Below are 25,625 nucleotides of genomic sequence, written 5' to 3'. Positions count from 1 at the left end.
CCAGGCATCATGTCAGTCTTTAAAGAGCAGGGACTCTGCATTACTTATTTCAGCAACCCCAGGGTGAGCTCCAGAAGCACCCTGAATCTAGTCGGTAATCAGTAATGTTGGCTGAATAAGTAAACACTCATATGATTAGATTAAAAAATAAATAAGTGTATTAGTGTCTTAAAAGACTGAGAAATACAGGAAGGTGATAAGGCAGAGGCTAAATGTAAGCATAGGAATCATGTAGCAAACAGTGGCGTGTCTTTTGAGGGGGTCACTGATTGAGCCTCAATATTCCTCACCTTAAGTGATGCTCTGGGTGCTTCATGGCAGAAAGAGATCTGCTGAATCTCTGCCATAAGAGAAGGTGGTGAAATCCTGGATGTGTTCAGTAATAAGAGGGTTCCTTTGGTCCCTAGTAATCACTCTGCACTGCTTCTAGCAGGAAGAGAATCTCCATCTATGGGATATGATCAGGCCCTCTCTCCTCAATCTCCTTCTTAACAGTGTCCTGAACTCTATGATAGTGGGAGAAAAACGAGGCAAGAACTTACAGAAACTGTAGGGGAGGGAGGGCACAGAAAGAGTGGGTCCATGATAATGACCTAATAAAAGAGGAAGATACAGAAATCAAACACTAAGAGGCAGAGCTCCACTCACAACATGGATAATAAAGTAAGCCTGGCACAGGGCAGTGTCCTCCTGGTCTCTGGGCTCTCTTTGATGATGTGCCCTTTAAAGTCTTGGATCAGCCTGGAGGGAGACTCCACAACACAGAAAGAACTAGGAAAGGGAGAAAATTTTCAGACTCTGGAAGGTCTGGGAATTTTCATGAAGAGTTTTCTGGAAAATTCAAGAAGGTCCCACTACAGCCCTCCCTGCTCAGCCCCAGGAACTCCCTAAGTCTCCAGTTCAATCACCATGACGACCTCCTGCCCTAGTTTGTGGGTAACAATGATGAAGAGGATTTTCTATTCAGAATGGCTGTACAGCGGTCTCTGAATGTCAAAGGGACATCAAATGCATCCCTTGAGGTCTGTGCAGCTAAAATTTTCCAAAGTTATGAAACGTGAGTACTGGCTGGGGCAAGACTTGGGTAGAGGTAGCAAATCAGCTGTATCTACATGCACAATACATATGGTGAGGATGCCACCTAGGACCATTCCAAATGGCCCTGTGAATGCCTCAGGCTGACCATGAAGGCTTAAAGACATTGGTAGGTGTCTGTAGGCTCACAGATTAACTCTCAACCCTCCCCTAATCCTTTTCCATCTATATTCTTTTCTCTCCCTTTCCCCCACTCTCATAGAGTCCAGACCACTGTTAAGAAGGAGATTAAAGAGAGAGGGACAGGTCACATTTCACAGAAAAGCCTCCATATCCACTAGCATCTAAATGGTAGAAGCCAAGAGGAGAAAGTTTATTTGAGGAGTCAGGCTGGGAGAGAACAACTATTCTAAGTCAGAGGGAAATAAGCTTAAGACTACTAAGACGTGTCAGACCAGAGGTATTGGGAGAGCCACACTAGACAAGCCGAGAAATAACCCCTGTCACAAGGGCTCTGAGAAGGGCAGAATTCAGCTGGCAATAGTCTTCCCCCAACTATAGACCCAGAAACTGACCTCATTTTCCACTGCTGAATTCCTGTGAACCAACTTGTCACTGTTTCTGTCATCTTCATCTGAAAAGAAAGTTTATTCTTGATATTTTCCCAGGGCTGTGATGGTGACTGTGAGCACCACTGGGCAAGCAGGATGTTATTACCAATTGGCAGGTCCCAGAGGACTCATAGACAACCTGGACAAAGCCCAAGTTAGTCCCCAGATTGGCTGGAAAGGCACAGAGCTAAGGATACATACAGCTCACAGGGATGGGTGTTTGGGCAGAGAGGCCAAGTAGGGAGTGGCTCCTGCACGTAACCACATGGATCATGTCTGTGCAGTGTTGGTCATTACCCGTAAGCCTGTACATCCTGACAGTGTGCTAGGAAACCTCATGCAGTGAGCTGGGAAATTTCACATTGCTCTGTGAGCTCAGACTTCTCATTCTCACAGAACAATCTTGGATCCCAGTAAATTATTTAGAGGATGCTGTTGTTCAAAGTGCTCATTCTTTCAGATGCTGGGGGTGTCAGCTACCGGAAGTTCATAACTAAGTCACTCCCCTTTGGCCAAAGAGAGACCCTTCGCCAAAGGTTACTTTTCCTTCTCCAGCTCAGTTCACACCCAGTGACGGCTGATATAAGAATACAAAATCTTGACTCTCTTTCTTTAATCTTAAACAACACTGAAGAGTCATCCTAGCTTGAGAGGTCCCATTGGGTTGACTGAGTCATTTGAGACAACTAAATCATAGTTTAATTTCTTCTTCTGCCCCATTTTGCTCCTCTCACTCCCTGACAATCATTGTTCTCCTGTATGTTTCTCGATAAACTTCCTGCATGCAAATCTCTGCTTCAGAGTCTGCTTCTGAAAAAAGACAAATGCTGCCTGCCTCAGGTGAGTTGAGAATTTTGCCTCTCTTCTGTAGGATTGTGACAAACCCAGGGGCCTCAACCCCATTGCCATGGTGCCTGTGGGACAAATAGGGCTTCTCCAACAGTCCATCCCAGGAAGTTCCCAATGAGATGGGCTGAGGCCTTCTCGATCTTATTTTTCCATCACCAAGCAGATCTTTTCCTTGGTCCCATCTCTGTTAACCAGTAACAGCTTCCCACTGAAGTAACAGAGCTTCTCCACTACGTGGAGCGATGCTTCCCACTCCACCTAGTAGCCACATTCTCCTTGGGAATAAATAAGTAGATGGCAGATTGGTAGATTAGGTATCTACCAATTCCAGATAGTCTATTAGATGTTTATAAATATCTATATGATAAAATGGTTTTCACTAGTCATGGGATGACATATATTAAGTACATAGGACCTCCCCAGTCTGGGGAGTTCAGAAAAGCCCACCCTATTCAAGTTAGTGCCCATAAGAATTGGTTAAAAGTGAAGGGAGGTGTGGGGATAGGCTGAGGATACAAACCTGTGAAGCAGGAGGAAAGGCACCCTGGTATTTTTGAAGACCTGAAAGGATTATTAAAATTTGCAATTTTAGTACTCAGGAACTGAGCCTAGAGTTTAAGCAGGAACCGGAGCATGCTGGGTCTTTTAGGCCGTGTTAAAAGGCCATGGAACATCATAAAGAATTTTAAGCAGAGGATTGACACATGATCAAAATCTCATTAACAAAATATCATCCTATGAGAATGGATGAGAAGAGGTCAAGAGTAGACGGTGGGAGACCTGTTAAAAAGCAAATGCAGCCATCTCTGGAAAGATGATACTCTTTTTTACACTCTGAGGAAGTCCACCCTCACCCATTTTTTTCATCAACAATGGTAGTTGTCCTAAAGAGTGTTGGACCTTCCTAGACTCAGCTTTCCTCTGTTTTCTGAGAAAGTAAAAACCTGTTTCCCAAAGGTGAGAATTAAGTGTAAATATATGAAGGTACATTTATAAGTTGGAAGACACAAACTGGCCCTTCCATTTTGCCTAATATGTTATAACTTGCCCTATACTCTATAGCAGCCCTATAATGACTATAAGAGAAATATTAATATAATGCAAACCACATGTCATTTTAAATTTTTAGTAGCCATCTTTAAAAAGTGAAAGAAAACATGTAAAATTGAATTTAATATGTTATTTTACTTAGCATATCTGAAATAGTATCACTTTAACATGTAACCAATATTTTTTTTAAACTCTGAACTTTTTATTGGCCTCCTGCTCCCTAAATGGTACTCTGCCTCTGCTGGCTTAATGTCTCAGAACTTTGGTGTCATTGGTCTCAGACACCACTTTGCCGTCCACTATCTGGCGGGTGGTAGTCTTTTGAATGGTTTGCATGGAGTTGGGGCTGTCCAAGGCAACAACCAAGATTGAAGTCTTCATTGTCTTCCAGCAGGTGGCGGTAGGTGGCCATCTCAGCCTCCAGCTTGACCTTGATGTTCAGCAGGGCTTACTACTCCTGGGCCTAGCGCTGCCTCTCTGCTCAGGTCTGTGCCAGCTCTGACTCCAGGTGCAGCAGGATCCCGTTGAGCTGCTCCATCTGCAGGGCATACCGGGCCTCCAACTCCCTCAGGCTGTTCTCTAAGCTGGCTTTCAGATTTCTCATCCAGTCCAGGTCTATCTCCAAAGACTGGACTGTATGTCTCAGTTCCATGAGCATCATCTCAGCAGCTCCGACCTTAGCGGACTGCGTGTGACCACTGTGGTGCTCCCCTCAACCTGCGAAACCAGTACTTGTCCAGCTTCTCTCAGTTCTTCCCAGCCAGCTCGTCGTATTGCACCTAATGTCTGCCATGATCTTGGCGCGGTCCTGAGATTTGGGGGCATCTATCTCCATGGTCAACCCAGATCTGGCAATCTGGGCTTGTAGGCCTTTTACTTCCTCTTCATGGTTCTTCATGAAGAGCAGCTCCTCCTTGACAGCCTCGATCTCTGTCTCCAACTGCAGCTGAGTGACATTGGTGTTATCAACGACCTTGTGGAGCCCATGGAAGTCACTCTCCGCAGACTGGCACATGACCAGCTCTGTCTCATACTTGATTCTAAAGTCAGCAGCCGCAAGATGGGCATTTTTGATCTGCAGAATGATGCGGGCATAGTCCACAGTATTTGCGAAGATCTGAGCCTTTAGGTACTCAAAGGTCTTGAAGTAACACCCCCAGTCTCTGACCCAGGGTCCCTTCCTCTCCAGATGCTCCTGGATTTTGCTCTCCAGCTTCCAATTCTCAGTCTCCAGGCTCCTCACTCTGTCCACCTAGGAGGCCCGGCAGTCATTCAGGCCTTGCATGGTCTCCTTCTCATCTTGGATGCCTCCCATTCCTGCCAGACCCCTGGCCATCCCTGTGGCCAGGCCCCCAGACTTCAAGCCACCTAGAAGCTGATGAACCAGAACGTAGAGATCAGGGAACCCGAGCCCCCCCACCCCCGCCCCCAGCACCTGCATAGATGCTGGCTGCACTGCTGATCTGCCGGGTGCTGTAGCTGGGCAGTTGGACTCACCCCAGGGACCGGTAGTTGGTGGAGAAGGTGGAGTGAGAGGTGAAACTCCTGCTATGCAGGTAGGAGAGTGAGAGAACAGGACTCAGGCTTTGCTGACAACCACTTTAACATGTAGTCAATATTTTAAAGTATGAAAGAGCTATTTTGTATTATTCATTCTTTTTGTACTAAGCCTTCAAAATCAATTGTGCACTTTACAATTATAGTATGTTGCAATTTGAACTGGCCACTTCTCAAGGCCTCAATAGCCACATATGGCTCTTAACTACTGTATTGAACAGCAGAGGTCTAGAGTTATGGGAAACTAAACTCTCCTTTTATTTTCCTTAGGATACAAGTTTAATCTTGGTGTTGGTCACATGGCACCATGTCTCTTGAGTTGGATTGGATGCAGGAATTTTTTTAATTTGTTCAATCTCTGGGTCAGGTCAAAATTACAGTTTTCATTTTCTTTTGCAATACTACCCATCAAAGTTTTGGGGGATTTCTTTTATTATGTTTTTAATTGACAGATTAAATTTCAAGTGTTTATTGTGTACAACATGTTTTAAAGTATATATACAGTGTGGAATAGTTAAATCTAGCTAATTAGCATATGCACTACCTCACATAGCTATCATTTGTGTAGGGAGAACACCACTAAATGTTCACTATCTTTTCATTTTTCAAGAATACAATATGTCATCATTAACTATAGTCACCATGCTGTGCAATAGATTTCTCGAACAGCCTCCTCTAATCTAACTGTAATTATTTATCTTTTGACAAACATCTCTCAATCCCTCCCTCCCACTTAACTATCCAGACTCTGGTAACCACCATTCTACTGTTTAAGACTTTATAGAAAACTTTTTCATATTCTTCATTTGAGTGAGATCATGTGGTATTTGTTTTTTTTTTTTTTTTGTCTTAATATTTCACTTAATATAATGTCCTCCAGACTCATCCATACCATACCACATGACAGGATTTTGTTTCCCTTTATAGCAGAAAATTAAATCAGTATGTCAAAGAGATAACTATACTCCCATGTTTACTGCAGCACTGTTTCCAATAGCAACATATGGAATCAACCTAATGCTATCAATAGATGAATGGGAGAAAGAATATATATATATATTCTATATACATACACACACACACACACACACATATATATATATGTGTGTGTATATATATATTAGACTGGTCTTTCTGATTTCACAATGGGAAGACCTCATTTAGAACAGGGGTGATCAACAAATCCACAGTTAGCTTAGCTTAGCTCCTCACAGAATCTCTACCAGGGATTAGGACTTTTCAGCAACCTATAACCCAGCTTCTTTGTCTTAAAGTAGACATTACTCTTCCCCTACCTCTACCTTAAACCAGTGAAGTTTTTATTTTTATTTTTTTTTTAAGAACCAATGTGGCTATTCAGTAAAGAACTCCAAAATTTCTAGATACTTCCAAATGTGGTAATAGGAGCACCATTCTTTCATATAAGATTTATTTGGAAACTACAACTAGATGTTGTTAACAAAGGATGACGAAAGGTAGAATTGGAATTAGAAACAACTACAGCTTCAGATATACATCCAAATAAAAGCCTATTTATTCTGTTAGTCAGACTATACAGACTTACTTGTGGCCAGATTCCAAAGAAATAAGTCTATTTCTCTAGAGGCATTGGCTTTGTTTCCTGTTAGATATTATATTCTTTTTGCTGGGGCAACGAACAAAAGATTAAAATTGACCCCATGCCCAGTCTGAAGTTTTCTGAGGAGTATTGTGGCTTGAGCAATGGAAAAGGTTTTCTGTCCCAGACAGAGAAGCAGGAAAGAACACTGAGAGCAAGGGCACTGAGATGGGAAGCCCAGCAGGGAGAAATCAAGGCAGTTGGGATTAATGGCCCTATCTTTTCTGGTGCTTCCATGGCAATCTTCTCTAGGAGGGGTGAATTATAGTTGATAACATAAACTCACTGAGTCTCCTAGTCTACAGCTGTCATAGACAATAATGAAGGTATAGATGTAATTCAAGAACCTTCATTCTGGAAATCTCAGTTTTGTTTAAATGGGTAGTGTACAGTTCACATTAACAAAAACTTTTCCCCATGGAAAAGCAGGGATACAGCAGATTTTGGGATATTGGCGATATTGGCAGAATCTGAATCTTCAGCCCCAGATCTGCTGCATTTCTACCAGAAGAATTACTTCTTCATGCTTATATGGAACACCTGGGTCCCTACAAGACTCTCATCCTTATAATTTTCCTGGTTCCAAAGCAGACCTAGCAGCTCAAGGATGCTGTACTGTAAGTACTACTTGTGACTGTTTAATGCACCATCAGACCTCCCCACTCTGAGGTTCCAGAAGCTATTTTCCTGTCCAGAGCTCCACTCTGCCACTTCTCTCCCCACAGCCCACCAGGGCTAAGGCTATTTTAGGCATCTGATCCCAGAGCATAGGCCTATTCTTCAGGGAGGCATGGGCAGAAAACCCAGAAGATAAAATCCAATATTGGGATAGTGGTGAACAGAAAGAAAGTTGAGGGAACATCCAGGAGACTTGAGGCATTATAAATAAAAACCATATATATTTGAAAAACAAATATTTCTAGACTTAGGAGAGAGAGAACTTCATTTCAGACTTTAGGTATACTCTTAGAAAAATTATGTTTAAATGAGAATTACATAGTATCCATAAACGGGGGCCATTTTATTATAGCCAGTATATAAGAATGGGCTATAAAGCATAACATATTGCAGACATATCATTTCCCTAATACCTACATCACAGTGGCTTCAAAATTGGAATGGGCAAGTGGAATATTTGTTATTAATAAGAGCATGAAAATCCAACTCACTCATTGGACAGGTATAAGATTTGTCCAAATATGTGTGACAGTGAAGGAAAAATGCCTTGGAAAGCCTCTTGGTACCAGCAGTAGGAGTGAGGAAGCTGGAGAGGATGCCGAGACATAATCCTTTCTCTTTCTCACCTCACAAGGCTGGGCTCCAAGAATGAGATGGTGGGAAGACAATTGTGTTGCAGACAATGGTGCATAACTGGGTGAGATTTTACCTATGTCACTTTGAACTTCTCTCTCTGTCCTCCAAAGGAAACCTTGGGTTGGGTATCAGCCTCACCTCCTCTGGCCAAGCTAGGACTGACCATAAATAATGCCTGAGGATAGAGATGGTTTCGTTACACACTACCTATTACCTTCCAACCCTACTCCTCTTCCTAGAGAAAAGAAAAGATCCCAGGGAGATTCCTGCTGCGGTCTGATTTGTGTATTGTCTGTGTGCCTGAACCAGAGGCCCTCATTTGGGAAGAGTCTGAATTAGGAAGGATAATAAAGCAAAGAAAGGGGAAATTATGATAGAAAGGAGAGTGGCAGACGAAAGTGATAACACCAAGGAAAGAGACTATCACTCTTTTCTATTAAAAATGCTTCAGAAGCAGCGAGTAATAACCAAACAACTTTTCTCAGATGAAGTGCCAAGTGATACCTGATTTTGAGAGAAGTTGCAGAAGTTGTTCTACCCCAAGAAGAAAAGTTGTACTAAAATAAGAACCCAATAGGACACTCTGGAGAAAATTTGTAATACAGAATTTGTGGACTCTGTTTATTTCATTTGATATTTTATAGGTAAACTGAGAATGAGGATTCTTCACACTGCTTTGAGCAGGGATTGCAAAGCAGTGAAGCCTCTGCACACTGTGTGGTCATGAATCACGAAGATAATTTACCAAGACAGCTGCTTGGACATGGTGAAAAGTTTCCTAGTTTATAATTATTGTGTCGTCTCTCTCAAACATACCAGATGGGATTGTTGCTACAATTTGGAGGGACAAGTGGCATTGGAAGCCTGGTAACCTTAAAGAATGTGATCACTGGAGTGGTATAGCCACGTATCTTCAATGGCCGTCCCTACGTGTTTCAGAAGGAAAGCTTGTGGAGAGCCTCGTGGTGCACCCAGACTGAAATGGATATAAATCGGCTATGTTAAACTAAAAGTCCTATGGGGCACCCAATTGCTTGGAGTTCCTACATGATAACCCTCATGTAAGCAATAGAACTTCTCAAGAAAATAAACTAGTGACAAAAACAACTAGAGAGACAGAGGAGGACTCAAATTCCATGGATACCTTATACACCAAGGTAAATAAGGTATGCAATAATGGCCAGCCTATTATTCAGAGCGCAGCAGGGGAAGCAGCATGCTTGGGGAAATAATAATAATAAATAATTCAACGCATATAATTTAATGTGTATATACTCATTATACAAAAACTTTTATTAGTTAATTCGCTCTTCGAAAAAACAATAAAAAATAAATTAACACCATTTTCAAGGTAATAAAGCCAGAATCTATGAGTTTAGCCAAAGTTCATGAAATCTGAGTACACAAATTTAGCCAAATTATTTTATCTGAGAATACAATTTCCATTGTCCAGACTGTCTCAATCCTAATGGTCTTCACTGTATAGAGGTTCATTTTGTGCTGGCTCAAAATAAGGCTCTGTGTTGGGTACTATAAGGACACATAATAGTATAAGATTTTATTGCTGTTTCCAATTAGTTATCAAAGAAAATGAGAGATAAGAGATCATTTATAAAATGTTCTACACATTTTGTTCAATATATTTTTATTTTAAATTTATCTGTATAAGGGACAGTAAAAGTAGCCATGCCGAATTTTAAAGATGAATAAAATACTCTCAACCTAAAAGAAGCTTATGACAGTGTCAGAGAAAGAAATACAGCCACACAAGATGCAAGAATAATGATTCCAGTCAGGAGGATCAGGAAAGGAAGACCTACTGTGGGAGGTGGCATTTGAATTAAACCTGGTAGGAAAGACGGGGTTTGGCAAATGGTGATAATGGTAAAAGAAGGCTTATCTGAGAAGCATCAAATGATTGAAAAGAGAGAGAGCAAAATGGGAATAAGTAGTTTTCAAGAAATAATGAGCAGTTCATTTGGGCTACAGTGGCAGAGAAAACAAAGTTTAAGATAAGTCAAAAGTATGTTAGGGCTATTGTATAGGAGGCCTGTAATAAAAGAAGTGCTGTAACATAAAATTTTTTAAACACTGTAGAGATATTAATTTTAATACAAGTCATTCAGCAAAGATAAGCTTCAGTACAAATGAAAGTAGGATAGTCCAGTTGGGACAGTTGTCAAACAATGCTTGGACAAATGACGAACTTGAAATCTTAACTTACATCCCCAAAACAGACAGATTAAAACTGTTTAATATTCCTTGAATATACTGAACTGTGTGGCATCATTAAGAAGGAAATGCCAAAATAGTAGAATACACTATTCTGTGAAAAACAAACCCTAGAACTTTCAGGTCTGGGAAACTGTTGGCAGCTTTGCCAGCCACAGCTCAGGAGGGAGGCTGCAGCAAACAGCAACAGAGGGAATGAACAGGATGGCTCATTCGCGCCTATGATGGGCAGTTCAAGGTGAGATAGGAACTATGATTATAACGACATGAAGATGAAGATGATGAATACAAGAACATAAAGCACTTCAAACAATACAACTCCCCCGCCCCCAACCTAAAAATCCTAAAACTTTGTCAACCTCATTTACAAACCAAAAACTGAAGAGAGAAAATCTAAGTAGAGAGAAAGAATGGAAATGCTGCCCTCAGAGAGGTATGGGAGAATTTTAGGAGCCAGGGAATAGCACATCTGTCTCAGGCGCCATGGAAGAGAGTCGGGGTGTTCAGGGCAAGGCACTCAACCCCAAGTTGTTCCAGGGTCAACATCTGTACTTAACCCAAGCCATGCCTTCATGGCACCCAAGCCAGGCAGCCGTCTGCCAGGCTGAATCAGAGACAGGAAAGGAATCCGTGTCATTTGCAGTTCAGAAGACAGGCTGATCTTTTTAAGGGCATTTTATAAAGTTTGTTTCTTTAGTGGTCAAACACTTCCATTCTAATACAGCTCCATTTGTCAAAGTCTTGGCAAGATTCTTCATTGCGGATTAGTTCAGGAAAAATTCCGAAGTAACCATAGAATCCAGAAAAGGGAGGTTTCCTTTCAAGTAACAGAAAACAAAGATTCACAAATAAATGTGTTCATTGTTGCCTGAGATATTGAGAACAGAAGAATCAGAACTCAGGCCAGGATTTAAAAGTGAAATTTCCTTTCCAACATAAAAATAATTCCTCATTTCCCAATTTTAATTAACAACTCTAAAGGTGGATCTAATCCTTTTTACTCTTATAACCTCTTCAGCAGGTTCTGGATTCCCTGCTTGATCTCCTTGGTTCTCATACCATAAACAATGGGGTTTCAGAGCTGGGGGGATGAGGTGGTGCAGGATATTGAGCAGGATGGGGACATCCGGAGGAATTGTCTTCCTGGCCAGGTTAGTGATGACCAGAACCAGCAGGACTGTGCTGAAGAAGAAGATGAGGATGAAGTGGGAACCACACGTGCTCAAGGCCTTGGCCACAGCACCCTCGGCCTTGATCCTCAGCACAACTTTCAATATAAAAGAATAGGAGATAATAATAAGGATAAGGTCAGAGCCCAACAGAGTCCAGCCTGCCACAAACTGGTAGAGCTGATTGAAAGTGATGTCATCACAAGAGAGTTTGGACACAGACAGGTTAGTGCAGATGCAGTTCTTGATTATGTTTCCCACAGAGTATCTGAGCCTGGCAGAAAGCATGGGAACAGGAAGAGAAACAAAGGCATTCCGGGCTATAACAAAGACCACAGCCCTAGCCACAAACTGGTCAGTGATGATAGATGGGTATCTCAGTGGATGGCAGATGGCCACATAATGGTCATAGGCCATGACCATGAATGTGCAGGACTCCATGGTCAAAAAACTGTTTATGATGAACATCTGGAGGAAGCAGGCTGGAAAGCTGATTGACCTGAGGTCAAACCAGAAGATGGCCAGGACCTTGGGGATGACAGTGAGGCAGAGCACTATGTCCAGCAGGGAGAAGAGGCTGAGCAGGTAGTACAGGGGCTGGTGCAGAGAGGACTCCAGCTGGATGGTGATCAGGAGGGTGGTGTTAGCCCCCATGGCCAGGAGGAAGAGAAGGCTGAGGGGCAGGGACAGCCAGTGCTGCCAACTCTGGAAGTCGGGGAAGCAGATGAGGAGGAATTCAGAGACTGGAGCAGCGGAGTCATTGCTGGGTGATGCCATGTAAAGTTTCCTGATCAATCTGGAGACCCAGGGTACCTTAAAATGTAGGAGAGAAGTACAGAAACATAAAAAGTATGTGTTCTAAACATAGTAGAGTGTGGGTTTCCACTGAGGCCCTGTATCTGTCCCAATAAAGTTTTTAAAATCACTGTCTTCATCTTCCCTTATATTTAACCAAGTATGTATCATATGTTTTATATTCTTAATCTTAATTAATCGTATGTTTTATATTCTTAATTCTTAATCAGCCACAATGTTTTATATTCTTTATCTCATTTCATCCTTTTAAAAAATACTAAGGAGTAATTAATATTGTTATCTTAATGTTACAGGTAACAAAATAGAGATAAAGGAAAATTGTAAGAAGAATCTTCTACCACCACACAGTTTAAAAACCAGCAATCACAAGTATCATCTATTGTCATGCATTTATATGATTTCAGTACACTTTACTAATTTTTACTTTACAATGATTTTCATTCATTCATTCATACATTTCCCAACCCACTTATTCCAGTTCAGGGTTACAGGTGGTCCAAGCTTATCCTGGCAGCTTTGGGTTGGTTCCCAAAAGCTCAGGGAACCAGAACGCCATTGCATTACAGGGAGCACTCACACACACAACCATTCAGTCACACTGGGACAATTTAGACTTCAGCTGTACATCACTGGGATGTAGAAGGAAACTATTTGGGTCCCTGGAAAAAGTCCAGTCTGACATGGAGAGAATATGCAAACACCACACAGACAGCGGCCCCTGCCGGAAACCCATTTTTTTCTTATCAATGTTATAATGACACAACGTTGTGTGAAATGACATTACATGAGGACCTGCTCTCATCAAATGAGCTGAAGTTCACCAAAGATGGAATAGAAGTCAGGGAGTGAGTTTTAGGCAAGTAAATTTATACAGGAATCCACTTACCTGGTAAGTAAAATTACCTGTTCTTCCTTGTGACCAGGATCCAATTATCCTTAGCATATGTAATTTACATTCTGTAAACTCATCTACTTTGATTATAGCTGTTTCTTTTGTGGGGTATCATTTGCTTTCCCTGACTACTAAGCAAAGAGAAAGAGTCCAGGTACTAAGAAGAGTAACAGCAATGACTGTCACAGCCAAAGAGATCGAAAGTAGCCAGGGAGTCATGGCAGGATAAGAGAGGGAGCCTAGCTTTGGAAGGCCAAGGCAGGCAGATCATGAGGTCAGGAGTTCAAGACCAGCCTGGCCAACACCGTGAAACCCTGTCTCTACTAAAAATACAGAAATTAGCTGGGTGTGGTGGTGCATGCCTGTAATCCTAGCTAGTTGGGAGGCTGAGGCAGAATTGCTTGAACCAGACCTGGTGGGTGGAGGTTGCAGTGAGCCCACTGTACTCCAGCCCAGAGACAGAGCGAGGCTCCGTCTCAAAAAAAGAGAAAAAAGAAAAACGAGAGGGAGCCTAGGAAGCATGTAATCAGCATAGCTACAATGACTGATCTTTCACCCCTGTCCCATTTGATAGGTCTTCTCTAAGAGGATTGAGGTATCCATGAGAAGATATTAGAAGACTCTAGCTGCCAGAGAAGATAATGGAAGTATTCATTTAATCCAAGAACTTTCACCTTGAATATTCCAGATTTTCTAAACATAAATTATACAATATATATTTTTAAAAATCTACCCATTGTAGGGCTTTGAAACAAACCAAGAATTCAGGAGTTAAAACTGGAGTAGGCAAAATTATGTATCAGATCTGCCCTGCATTTCAATATCTGATTAGGAAAATGACTCAGTGTGAATTTGAGAAATAAGATTGAACTAATTCACCTTATCTGTAAAGCCTTCTCCTTTCCAATAATCTCAAGTATAGTTACTCTGAATGGCTTGATCTATTTGAACAAGTGAGAAAATAGTGTTTTCTTAGTTCCTGGTCAGAATGCTAAAGACAGCAGTACATCACATAGATTAAGCAAAAATCATTATCTTTTGAGAACTTACCTAATTAATAGAGAAAATTGACTTGCAAACATTTATAATGCAGTACAGTTGTGGCTCTAATAATGACAATCATAAAATAAGGAGGCAATATTTCAGATAATGAAGCAGGGTAATATGGTCTGAAAGTTAGCCTCAAGCAGAAACAAATGACAATTCTGGCTCTTATACTGATTGTGTAAACCTAAAAGCTATTTCAATTCCATATTGTTTTCTCACAAATGAAATAGAATAAATGATATGTAACTTTAGGTGCTATTGTGGGAAGGAAAAGGGGCTGTCATATTCTGAAGTTCTGTTAGGTCTAAAGATGCAACAAGCTAAGAGCATCAAAGGACAAAAAAATAAAATGAGGTAACATTTCCTGGGTGAGAATAAGGACTGTCCTTTTAGGCAAAGGTAAAAACAAGAAAATCCTGCCTCCATAGATGTTAAGTAATGACTAGTAATGAGGCACTAGGGGCTGCTGGATCCCAAGTTCTTTGGGGAAAAGGAGGCAGGAGAGTAGAGTATCAAAAGATGTTTAAAGGGAAGCAGTGGCAGCCTTGAGAGGATCCTTAGAAGTCTGTCTGATAGTAGGCATTGTCACGTACACTGTAGGGAATCAGAATATTTGAAAAGGAACGTGATATGCAATAGATGGTGTCTTAGACCACTTTAACTGCTAAAACAAAATACCATAAACTGGGTGGCTTATAAACAACTAGCATTCAAACCTCATAGTTCTGGAAGCTAAGAAGCATAAGATCAAAGTGCCAGCAGATTCAGTGTCTGGCTAGAGCTCATTTCTTAGTTCAGAGGTGGCACCTTCTCATTGTGTCCCAACATGGTGGAAGGGGCTAGTTAGCTCTTTACCATCTCTTTTATAGAGGTACCATTCTCAACCATGAGCCCTCATAACCTAATTACCTCACAAAGGTTCCAATTTCTAATACCATCACCTTGGAGGTGGGAGGGAGGTTAGGATTTCAACACAAGAATTTTCTGAGGACACAAACATTGAGACCATAGCAGATAGGTCAAAGGGGAATCACAGAAGGTAGGGAGGCTTTTTGGAGAGTCCCAAATAGTTCAAAGGACAAGTGATTAAGATCTGAACAAAAGTAATAACCATGTAAATGGAGAAGAAAGGATAATTTTGAGGGGTGAGGAGTGCTACAAGAAAATTTAATGTGGGGGGGCGGAGCAAGATGGCCGAATAGGAGCAGCTCCAGTCTCCAACTCCCAGCGCCAGCGACACAGAAGACCGGTGATTTCTGCATTTTCAACTGAGGTGCTGGGTTCATCTCACTGGGGAGTGCCGGACGATCGGAGCTGGTCAGCTGCTGCAGCCCGACCAGCGAGAGCTGAAGCAGGGCGAGGCATTGCCTCACCTGGGAAGCGCAAGGGGGAAGGGAGTCCCTTTTCCTAGCCAGGGGAACTGAGACACACAACACCTGGAAAATCGGGTAACTCCCACCCCAATACTGCGCTTTAGGAAACAGGCACACCAGGAGATCATATCCCACACCTGGCCGGGAGGGTCCCACACCCACGGAGCCTCCCTTGTTGCTAGCACAGCAGTCTGTGATCTACCGGCAAGGCAGCAGCGAGGCTGGGGGAGGGGCGCCCGCCATTGCTGAGGCTTAAGTAGGTAAACAAAGCTGCTGGGAAGCTCGAACTGGGTGGAGCTCACAGCAGCTCAAGGAAACCTGCCTGTCTCTGTAGACTCCACCTCTGGGGACAGGGCACAGTAAACTAAGACACACAGACACCTCTGCACAGACGCAAACGACTCTGTCTGACAGCTTTGAAGAGAGCAGTGGATCTCCCAACACGGAGGTTGAGATCTGAGAAGGGACAGACTCCCTGCTCAAGCGGGTCCCTGACCCCTGAGTAGCCTAACTGGGAGACATCCCCCACTAGGGGCAGTATGACACCCCACACCTCACAGGGAGGAGTACACCCCTGAGAGGAAGCTTCCAAAGCAAGAATCAGACAGGTACACTCGCTGTTCAGAAATATTCTATCTTCTGCAGCCTCTGCTGCTGATACCCAGGCAAACAGGGTCTGGAGTGGACCTCAAGCAATCTCCAACAGACCTACAGCTGAGGGTCCTGACTGTTAGAAGGAAAACTATCAAACAGGAAGGACACCTACACCAAAACCCCATCAGTACATCACCATCATCAAAGACCAGAGGCAGATAAAACCACAAAGATGGGGAAAAAGCAGGGCAGAAAAGCTGGAAATTCAAAAAATAAGAGCGCATCTCCCCCGGCAAAGGAGCGCAGCTCATCGCCAGCAATGGATCAAAGCTGGACGGAGAATGACTTTGACGAGATGAGAGAAGAAGGCTTCAGTCCATCAAATTTCTCAGAGCTAAAGGAGGAGTTACGTACCCAGCGCAAAGAAACTAAAAATCTTGAAAAAAAAGTGGAAGAATTGATGGCTAGAGTAATTAATGCAGAGAAGGTCCTAAACGAAATGAAAGAGATGAAAACCATGACACGAGAAATACGTGACAAATGCACAAGCTTCAGTAACCGACTCGATCAACTGGAAGAAAGAGTATCAGCGATTGAGGATCAAATGAATGAAATGAAGCGAGAAGAGAAACCAAAAGAAAAAAGAAGAAAAAGAAACGAACAAAGCCTGCAAGAAGTATGGGATTATGTAAAAAGACCAAATCTACGTCTGATTGGGGTGCCTGAAAGTGAGGGGGAAAATGGAACCAAGTTGGAAAACACTCTTCAGGATATCATCCAGGAGAACTTCCCCAACCTAGTAGGGCAGGCCAACATTCAAATCCAGGAAATACAGAGAATGCCACAAAGATACTCCTCGAGAAGAGCAACTCCAAGACACATAATTGCCAGATTCACCAAAGTTGAAATGAAGGAAAAAATCTTAAGGGCAGCCAGAGAGAAAGGTCGGGTTACCCACAAAGGGAAGCCCATCAGACTAACAGCAGATCTCTCAGCAGAAACTCTACAAGCCAGAAGAGAGTGGGGGCCAATATTCAACATTCTTAAAGAAAAGAATTTTAAACCCAGAATTTCATATCCAGCCAAACTAAGTTTCATAAGTGAAGGAGAAATAAAATCCTTTACAGATAAGCAAATGCTTAGAGATTTTGTCACCACTAGGCCTGCCTTACAAGAGATCCTGAAGGAAGCACTAAACATGGAAAGGAACAACCGGTACCAGCCATTGCAAAAACATGCCAAAATGTAAAGACCATTGAGGCTAGGAAGAAACTGCATCAACTAATGAGCAAAATAACCAGTTAATATCATAATGGCACGATCAAGTTCACACATAACAATATTAACCTTAAATGTAAATGGACTAAATGCTCCAATTAAAAGACACAGACTGGCAAACTGGATAAAGAGTCAAGACCCATCAGTCTGCTGTATTCAGGAGACCCATCTCACACGCAGAGACATACATAGGCTCAAAATAAAGGGATGGAGGAAGATTTACCAAGCAAATGGAGAACAAAAAAAAGCAGGGGTTGCAATACTAGTCTCTGATAAAACAGACTTTAAACCATCAAAGATCAAAAGAGACAAAGAAGGCCATTACATAATGGTAAAGGGATCAATTCAACAGGAAGAGCTAACTATCCTAAATATATATGCACCCAATACAGGAGCACCCAGATTCATCAAGCAAGTCCTTAGAGACTTACAAAGAGACTTAGACTCCCATACAATAATAATGGGAGACTTCAACACTCCACTGTCAACATTAGACAGATCAACGAGACAGAAAGTTAACAAGGCTATCCAGGAATTGAACTCATCTCTGCAGCAAGCAGACCTAATAGACATCTATAGAACTCTCCACCCCAAATCAACAGAATATACATTCTTCTCAGCACCACATCATACTTACTCCAAAATTGACCATGTAATTGGAAGTAAAGCAGTCCTCAGCAAATGTACAAGAACAGAAATTATAACAAACTGTCTCTCAGACCACAGTGCAATCAAACTAGAACTCAGGACTAAGAAACTCAATCAAAACCGCTCAACTACATGGAAACTGAACAACCTGCTCCTGAATGACTACTGGGTACATAACGAAATGAAGGCAGAAATAAAGATGTTCTTTGAAACCAATGAGAACAAAGATACAACATACCAGAATCTCTGGGACACATTTAAAGCAGTGTGTAGAGGGAAATTTATAGCACTAAATGCCCACAAGAGAAAGCAGGAAAGATGTAAAATTGACACTCTAACATCGCAATTAAAAGAACTAGAGAAGCAAGAGCAAACACATTCGAAAGCTAGCAGAAGGCAAGAAATAACTAAGATCAGAGCAGAACTGAAGGAGATAGAAACACAAAAAACCCTCCAAAAAATCAATGAATCCAGGAGTTGGTTTTTTGAAAAGATCAACAAAATTGACAGACCACTAGCCAGACTAATAAAGAAGAAAAGAGAGAAGAATCAAATCGACGCAATTAAAAATGATCAAGGGGATATCACCACCGACCCCACAGAAATACAAACTACCATCAGAGAATACTATAAACACCTCTACGCAAATAAACTGGAAAATCTAGAAGAAATGGATAATTTCCTGGACACTTACACTCTTCCAAGACTAAACCAGGAAGAAGTTGAATCCCTGAATAGACCAATAGCAGGCTCTGAAATTGAGGCAACAATTAATAGCCTACCAACCAAAAAAAGTCCAGGACCAGATGGATTCACAGCTGAATTCTACCAGAGGTACAAAGAGGAGTTGGTACCATTCCTTCTGAAACTATTCCAATCAATAGAAAAAGAGGGAATCCTCCCTAACTCATTTTATGAGGCCAACATCATCCTGATACCAAAGCCTGGCAGAGACACAACAAAAAAAGAGAATTTTAGACCAATATCCCTGATGAACATCGATGCAAAAATCCTCAATAAAATACTGGCAAACCGGATTCAGCAACACATCAAAAAGCTTATCCACCATGATCAAGTGGGCTTCATCCCTGGGATGCAAGGCTGGTTCAACATTCGCAAATCAATAAACATAATCCAGCATATAAACAGAACCAAAGACAAGAACCACATGATTATCTCAATTGATGCAGAAAAGGCTTTTGACAAAATTCAACAGCCCTTCATGCTAAAAACGCTCAATAAATTCGGTATTGATGGAACGTACCTCAAAATAATAAGAGCTATTTATGACAAACCCACAGCCAATATCATACTGAACGGGCAAAAACTGGAAAAATTCCCTTTGAAAACTGGCACAAGACAGGGATGCCCTCTCTCACCACTCCTATTCAACATAGTGTTGGAAGTTCTGGCTAGGGCAATCAGGCAAGAGAAAGAAATCAAGGGTATTCAGTTAGGAAAAGAAGAAGTCAAATTGTCCCTGTTTGCAGATGACATGATTGTATATTTAGAAAACCCCATTGTCTCAGCCCAAAATCTCCTTAAGCTGATAAGCAACTTCAGCAAAGTCTCAGGATACAAAATTAATGTGCAAAAATCACAAGCATTCTTATACACCAGTAACAGACAAACAGAGAGCCAAATCAGGAATGAACTTCCATTCACAATTGCTTCAAAGAGAATCAAATACCTAGGAATCCAACTTACAAGGGATGTAAAGGACCTCTTCAAGGAGAACTACAAACCACTGCTCAGTGAAATCAAAGAGGACACAAACAAATGGAAGAACATACCATGCTCATGGATAGGAAGAATCAATATTGTGAAAATGGCCATACTGCCCAAGGTAATTTATAGATTCAATGCCATCCCCATCAAGCTACCAATGAGTTTCTTCACAGAATTGGAAAAAACTGCTTTAAAGTTCATATGGAACCAAAAAAGAGCCCGCATCTCCAAGACAATCCTAAGCCAAAAGAACAAAGCTGGAGGCATCACGCTACCTGACTTCAAACTATACTACAAGGCTACAGTAACCAAAACAGCATGGTACTGGTACCAAAACAGAGATATAGACCAATGGAACAGAACAGAGTCCTCAGAAATAATACCACACATCTACAGCCATTTGATCTTTGACAAACCTGAGAGAAACAAGAAATGGGGAAAGGATTCCCTATTTAATAAATGGTGCTGGGAAAATTGGCTAGCCATAAGTAGAAAGCTGAAACTGGATCCTTTCCTTACTCCTTATACGAAAATTAATTCAAGATGGATTAGAGACTTAAATGTTAGACCTAATACCATAAAAATCCTAGAGGAAAACCTAGGTAGTACCATTCAGGACATAGGCATGGGCAAAGATTTCATGTCTAAAACACCAAAAGCAACGGCAGCAAAAGCCAAAATTGACAAATGGGATCTCATTAAACTAAAGAGCTTCTGCACAGCAAAAGACACTACCATCAGAGTGAACAGGCAACCTACAGAATGGGAGAAAATTTTTGCAATCTACTCATCTGACAAAGGGCTAATATCCAGAACCTACAAAGAACTCAAACAAATTTACAAGAAAAAAACAAACAACCCCATCAAAAATTGGGCAAAGGACATGAACAGACATTTCTCAAAAGAAGACATTCATACAGCCAACAGACACATGAAAAAATGCTCATCATCACTGGCCATCAGAGAAATGCAAATCAAAACCACCATGAGATACCATCTCACACCAGTTAGAATGGCAATCATTAAAAAGTCAGGAAACAACAGGTGCTGGAGAGGATGTGGAGAAATAGGAACACTTTTACACTGTTGGTGGGATTGTAAACTAGTTCAACCATTATGGAAAACAGTATGGCGATTCCTCAAGGGTCTAGAACTAGATGTACCATATGACCCAGCCATCCCATTACTGGGTATATACCCAAAGGATTACAAATTATGCTGCTATAAAGACACATGCACACGTATGTTTATTGCAGCACTATTCACAATAGCAAAGACTTGGAATCAACCCAAATGTCCATCAGTGACAGATTGGATTAAGAAAATGTGGCACATATACACCATGGAATACTATGCAGCCATAAAAAAGGATGAGTTTGAGTCCTTTGTAGGGACTTGGATGCAGCTGGAATCCATCATTCTTAGCAAATTATCACAAGAACAGAAAACCAAACACCGCATGTTCTCACTCATAGGTGGGAACTGAACAATGAGATCACTCGGACTCAGGAAGGGGAACATCACACACCGGGGCCTATCATGGGGAGGGGGTAGGGGGGAGGGATTGCATTGGGAGTTATACCTGATGTAAATGACGAGTTGATGGGTGCAGCACAGCAACATGGCACAAGTATACATATGTAACAAACCTGCACGTTATGCACATGTACCCTACAACTTAAAGTATAATAATAATAAATAAATTAAAAAAAAAAAAAGAAAGAAAATTTAATGTAAGAAAGGTTAAGGGGACAGAGAAAGGCTGGAGTCAGGTATGCCTCCCAGATTTTTAAACAAATACAGGAAGACATATGTTCTTTTTGAGCTTCTTGTAGCACTGATAGATTCTTCCAGGTAATAATGTACTTTTAGCTTTCATAGTTACTTTGTAATTCCTTAATAGCTGGAATGATTTTTCCTCCCTCTGAATTTTCCTCAGTGAAACTGAGAACTCCTAATCTGAGAAATGAAGAATTGTTGGCCATCTGGGGCATTGTTTTGGCTCTTCAGTATGCCAACTCAATCAGTCCAAACTCATAGACTGATTATTCACAAAGGAGTGGTCATTGTGGTTATTCATTCTAGGTGTCAATGAGCAAAACATGGTCTCTGACCATGAGTCATTAACAGTTTGGAAAAGTCAGACAGATTCTGAACTAACCAAAATGGTAATGGAAGATTTGAGCCCAGCTATGATTGCCTAGAAGGAGCAGTCACCTAGGTTCATAGATGAATTCAGACTAGGGAAGAAAAAAAATATTATGACCTAGCTAGGCAAGAGGCTTGGCCTCATAGCTATGATGTAGTTAGGGGTCTTTGAGCCTACAGAAGTTTTGATTCTACAAGCCATAAAATGACTTAGCCTCAGTTCTGAGGGAAATCACAGCCATTGGTCTGTAACGCTTGTGCCAGAACTTAAGTACTGTGGCAAGGTTGTCATCTACTACACTAGGCCTTATTGAAAGAGTTCTATCTCATTTTCATACCAGGCTTCTGGATTCCCCCTCCACTCATCAGCTTCCTCTTCCTCATAATTTCCTTGGCCTCACCTTGAGACTCACCAGTTTCAGAAGGCTGTACTGCTGCTATTTCTTGCTGTTTTCTACAAGAGCTGCAGAGGCTGATTTTATGGACCCTGACTCCACTAGTCCCTTCCCTCCACACTGCTCACAAGAGTTAGTGCCATTATTAGGCGCCTGGGTCCTAGGGCCCTATGGTCCATGTCCCAGGAGAGTATGTTGTGAAAGGTGTTCAGCATTGGGAGTAGAGTGAGGATGAAAGAGTTCAAAGGCACTTGGGAAGTCTAATTAACGAAAATGGCATTATCTAGGTAAAATAAGCCAGACACAGAAAGAAAAATATTGCATAATCTCACATTATGTGTGAAATCTTAAAAAGTCAAATTCATAGAAGCAAAGAGTAGATTGGTGGTTTCCAAGGGGCAGGGAGAGAGGGAAATGGAGAGATGTCTGTCAAAGGGTATAAAATTTCTGTTAAAAGTATGAATAAGTTCTAGAGATCTAATGTGAAGTGTGGGGATGGGAATAATATTTTATCATATGCTTAAAATTTGCTAAGACAATAGATCTTAAGAGTTCCCACCACAAAAAAGGTAACCATGTGAAGCAATGGATGTGTTAATTAGTGTAACTGTAGTATTCAGTGTGATACACTCTATGTGTATCAAAACATCACTTTGTACACTTTATATATAATTTTATTTTAAAAATAAGACAGGAAAGATAGGAAGAAAGGAGGGAAGAGAAAGAAAAAGAAAAAGAAATCCTAGGAAAAGAAAAACGTAAGGTAACTGAGTGATGGGAATTCTTCTCTGAATACACCAGTAACAAAGAAACTGAATCAGGCTATTGTCAGCACTATAACTCTAGAGGGAAGTACTAGAGGAACATTCCCACCAATGAAAGGAGCATGAACCATGGCCAATTGAGGGGAACAGAGAGTGCTTTTCCTGTGAACCTTTCTCATGCAGTGGGAGCATCAGTGGTCTGGACCCCACAAATCCCTGGGAGTGGCCCTCTTCATGCTCATGGTGTCATGTCCAAGATTTTATCTTCATGGCTTTTCTGTGTCTAAATTTTTTGTTTCCTAAGTGTGGTTTCAGACAATGCAATTGTTAACAATACTCACTTTCCATAGAGCAATGCCTAGCATTGCTTCCTTGAAGAAACAAATGGAATGGTCACAAGAACAGTCACCACTCATGCACAATAGGACCTAGAATATAGGCTCTCCTGAAGAATATTTAGGGTCATGTGGGCTTTGGGCACAAGAATCTTGGAGAGAGAAGAATAAGTAAAGTCTTTTTCTAGGACTCACGGTTTCCTCCCCACAACTGCTGAAAAGGAGACATTCAGGCAGAAATGTAGATGGAATATAATCCCACTCCTTACATACAGTAACTGGCCCCATTTCTATCTTGCTATGTAGATGTCTGAGGTAAAGCTACAAGGACAATGGAAGCATCAAATAAAGTTAGTAGACATGCGAAATGAAGAAAACTATTTCATGAGTGAATAACCACTCAAGGAAATATATATTGCTAAGAGCATGCAGTTTAAACTGTGCAAAATATTCTTATCCTCAGAATTTCTTATAAATAAATAATTCCCCTCTTCTCTCAGATCATGGGAATGTTGGGAAGAGAAAATGTGACGGTTTTGTTTGAATGTTTGTTTTACACTTGTTTTACCACTTTCTGGCCGCTTCTGCTCGGGCAATGTTAGAGACTCTAAGAACCACAATTTCCTCATCTGAAATATGGGGATAATGAATCTTCCAATACGTGGTAGTTGCAAGGATAAAATTAAATTTACTTTTTCATTTAACAAACATTAATCTTGACTCTATAATCCACTAAGCCCTATACTACATGTTATAAATGCAGTACAACAAAGAATCATTCCTGCCATCTTAGAGAGGGAGACCAAAAGGTAACATATAATTACACCAAGGATTGCATTATCCTGTATTTATATCCTGTATATATCCTGTATGTATTTATGATCATAAATCTTCATTGAGATATTGATGGGTCATGTTATTCTGATTATTACCTGTTATTTCATCTAATCCTAATATTAACCAAATGAGAGATATATTATTATAATCCACAATTTACTGACGTAGAATCTAAGTAAGGCATGCTGTGAGTTGAATTGTACTCCTAATAAAGATATGTTGAAGTCCTAACCCTTAGTATCTGTTAATGTAACCTTATTTGGAAACAGGGTCTTTGCAGATGTAATAAAGTTGAAAGTCACCAGTTAACACAAAGACTGATACATTTCCAGTTCAACCACATCTTGAGAGTACATACCAAGATCCTATCAGACTCTACCTTTGATTTTTCTTTCCTCATGCCAGGAAATTGCCAAATTTTTGCTCCATTTCAGACTAATTTCTTCTAGATTGGCAAAAGTCTTCAGAACAAATGAAGCTATAAATCCAGGGTTTCTCTCTCTCGGTTTTTACCTGCTTCTAAATTTTGATTTTTTGCTTCTTAACTCTTCAGTGCTTTTACAAATATGTTTATGCTTGATTAATTCAAGCACATTTTTAGTGACAATTTAGCTGGATAAAAATCTGATTATTGACACGTAGTTTATACACACACACACACACACACACACACACACACACAAAATACATTATATATTTCCACAGACTTCTGATGTCTTCTGCTGTTAAGAAGTATATTGTCTGTCAAATTGCCGCTTCTCTGTAGTTAATGTATTATTTATCCGGCTCTATTCAGAACTTTTTGTCTTTGGGGTTTTGAATGCTAGTAAATGAGTCTAGATTTATTTTAAAAGTTATTCTCTTTATGATTGATTAAGCTCTCTGAATCTGAAGATAATTCAGCCATTATCCCTTTGAATGTTTCTCCTCCTCCCTATTTTCTACATTATTCTATGCAAATCCAGTTCCATCTATATTGAATCTTCTTTTTAAATTCTCTTTATCTTTTAATCTCCATTTCACATTTCATTCTCTTCCAAGCTGTATTGGTTTCAGATTAAGTTCTTCAACTTTAGCTCTATTTTATCGGTTCTAAACTAAACTATACCAATCTTTTGTAATTTGTCTTAATGTCAGTGCCTACATTTTTTTAGGTATTCTAGAAGGCATAGTTGCTTTTTTTTTTTTTTCAAAAATACCTGGTTTTCGAATAAATTAGGACTTCTTTCTCATGCTTTTTTACTCCATCTTAAATTTATTTAACCATTTTAAACATAGCTATGTTATAACTTGTGACTGATAATCCTGTCTTCCAAAATTCTGATATCTAATTCT

General features: G+C 40.8%; 1 protein-coding gene and 1 pseudogene across 1 annotated transcript; both read right to left on the bottom strand.

The window, feature by feature from the left end:
* Positions 1-4,026: 4,026 nt before the first annotated feature.
* LOC713392 (keratin, type I cytoskeletal 18 pseudogene) lies at positions 4,027-11,024 on the bottom strand (annotated as a pseudogene).
* A 171-nt stretch (positions 11,025-11,195) lies between these two features.
* Positions 11,196-12,227, bottom strand: LOC100426386 (olfactory receptor 56A4). Its single transcript, XM_015115003.3, is given in 2 exon segments — positions 11,196-11,341; positions 11,343-12,227. Coding segments are annotated over 2 exon segments (942 nt in total). The 5' UTR covers positions 12,213-12,227; the 3' UTR covers positions 11,196-11,269.
* Between the last annotated feature and the right edge of the window lie 13,398 nt (positions 12,228-25,625).

Source organism: Macaca mulatta, chromosome 14, assembly GCF_049350105.2.
Source record: "Macaca mulatta isolate MMU2019108-1 chromosome 14, T2T-MMU8v2.0, whole genome shotgun sequence".
NCBI lineage: Eukaryota > Metazoa > Chordata > Mammalia > Primates > Cercopithecidae > Macaca > Macaca mulatta.
This window is presented reverse-complemented; position numbering and strand designations above follow the sequence as displayed.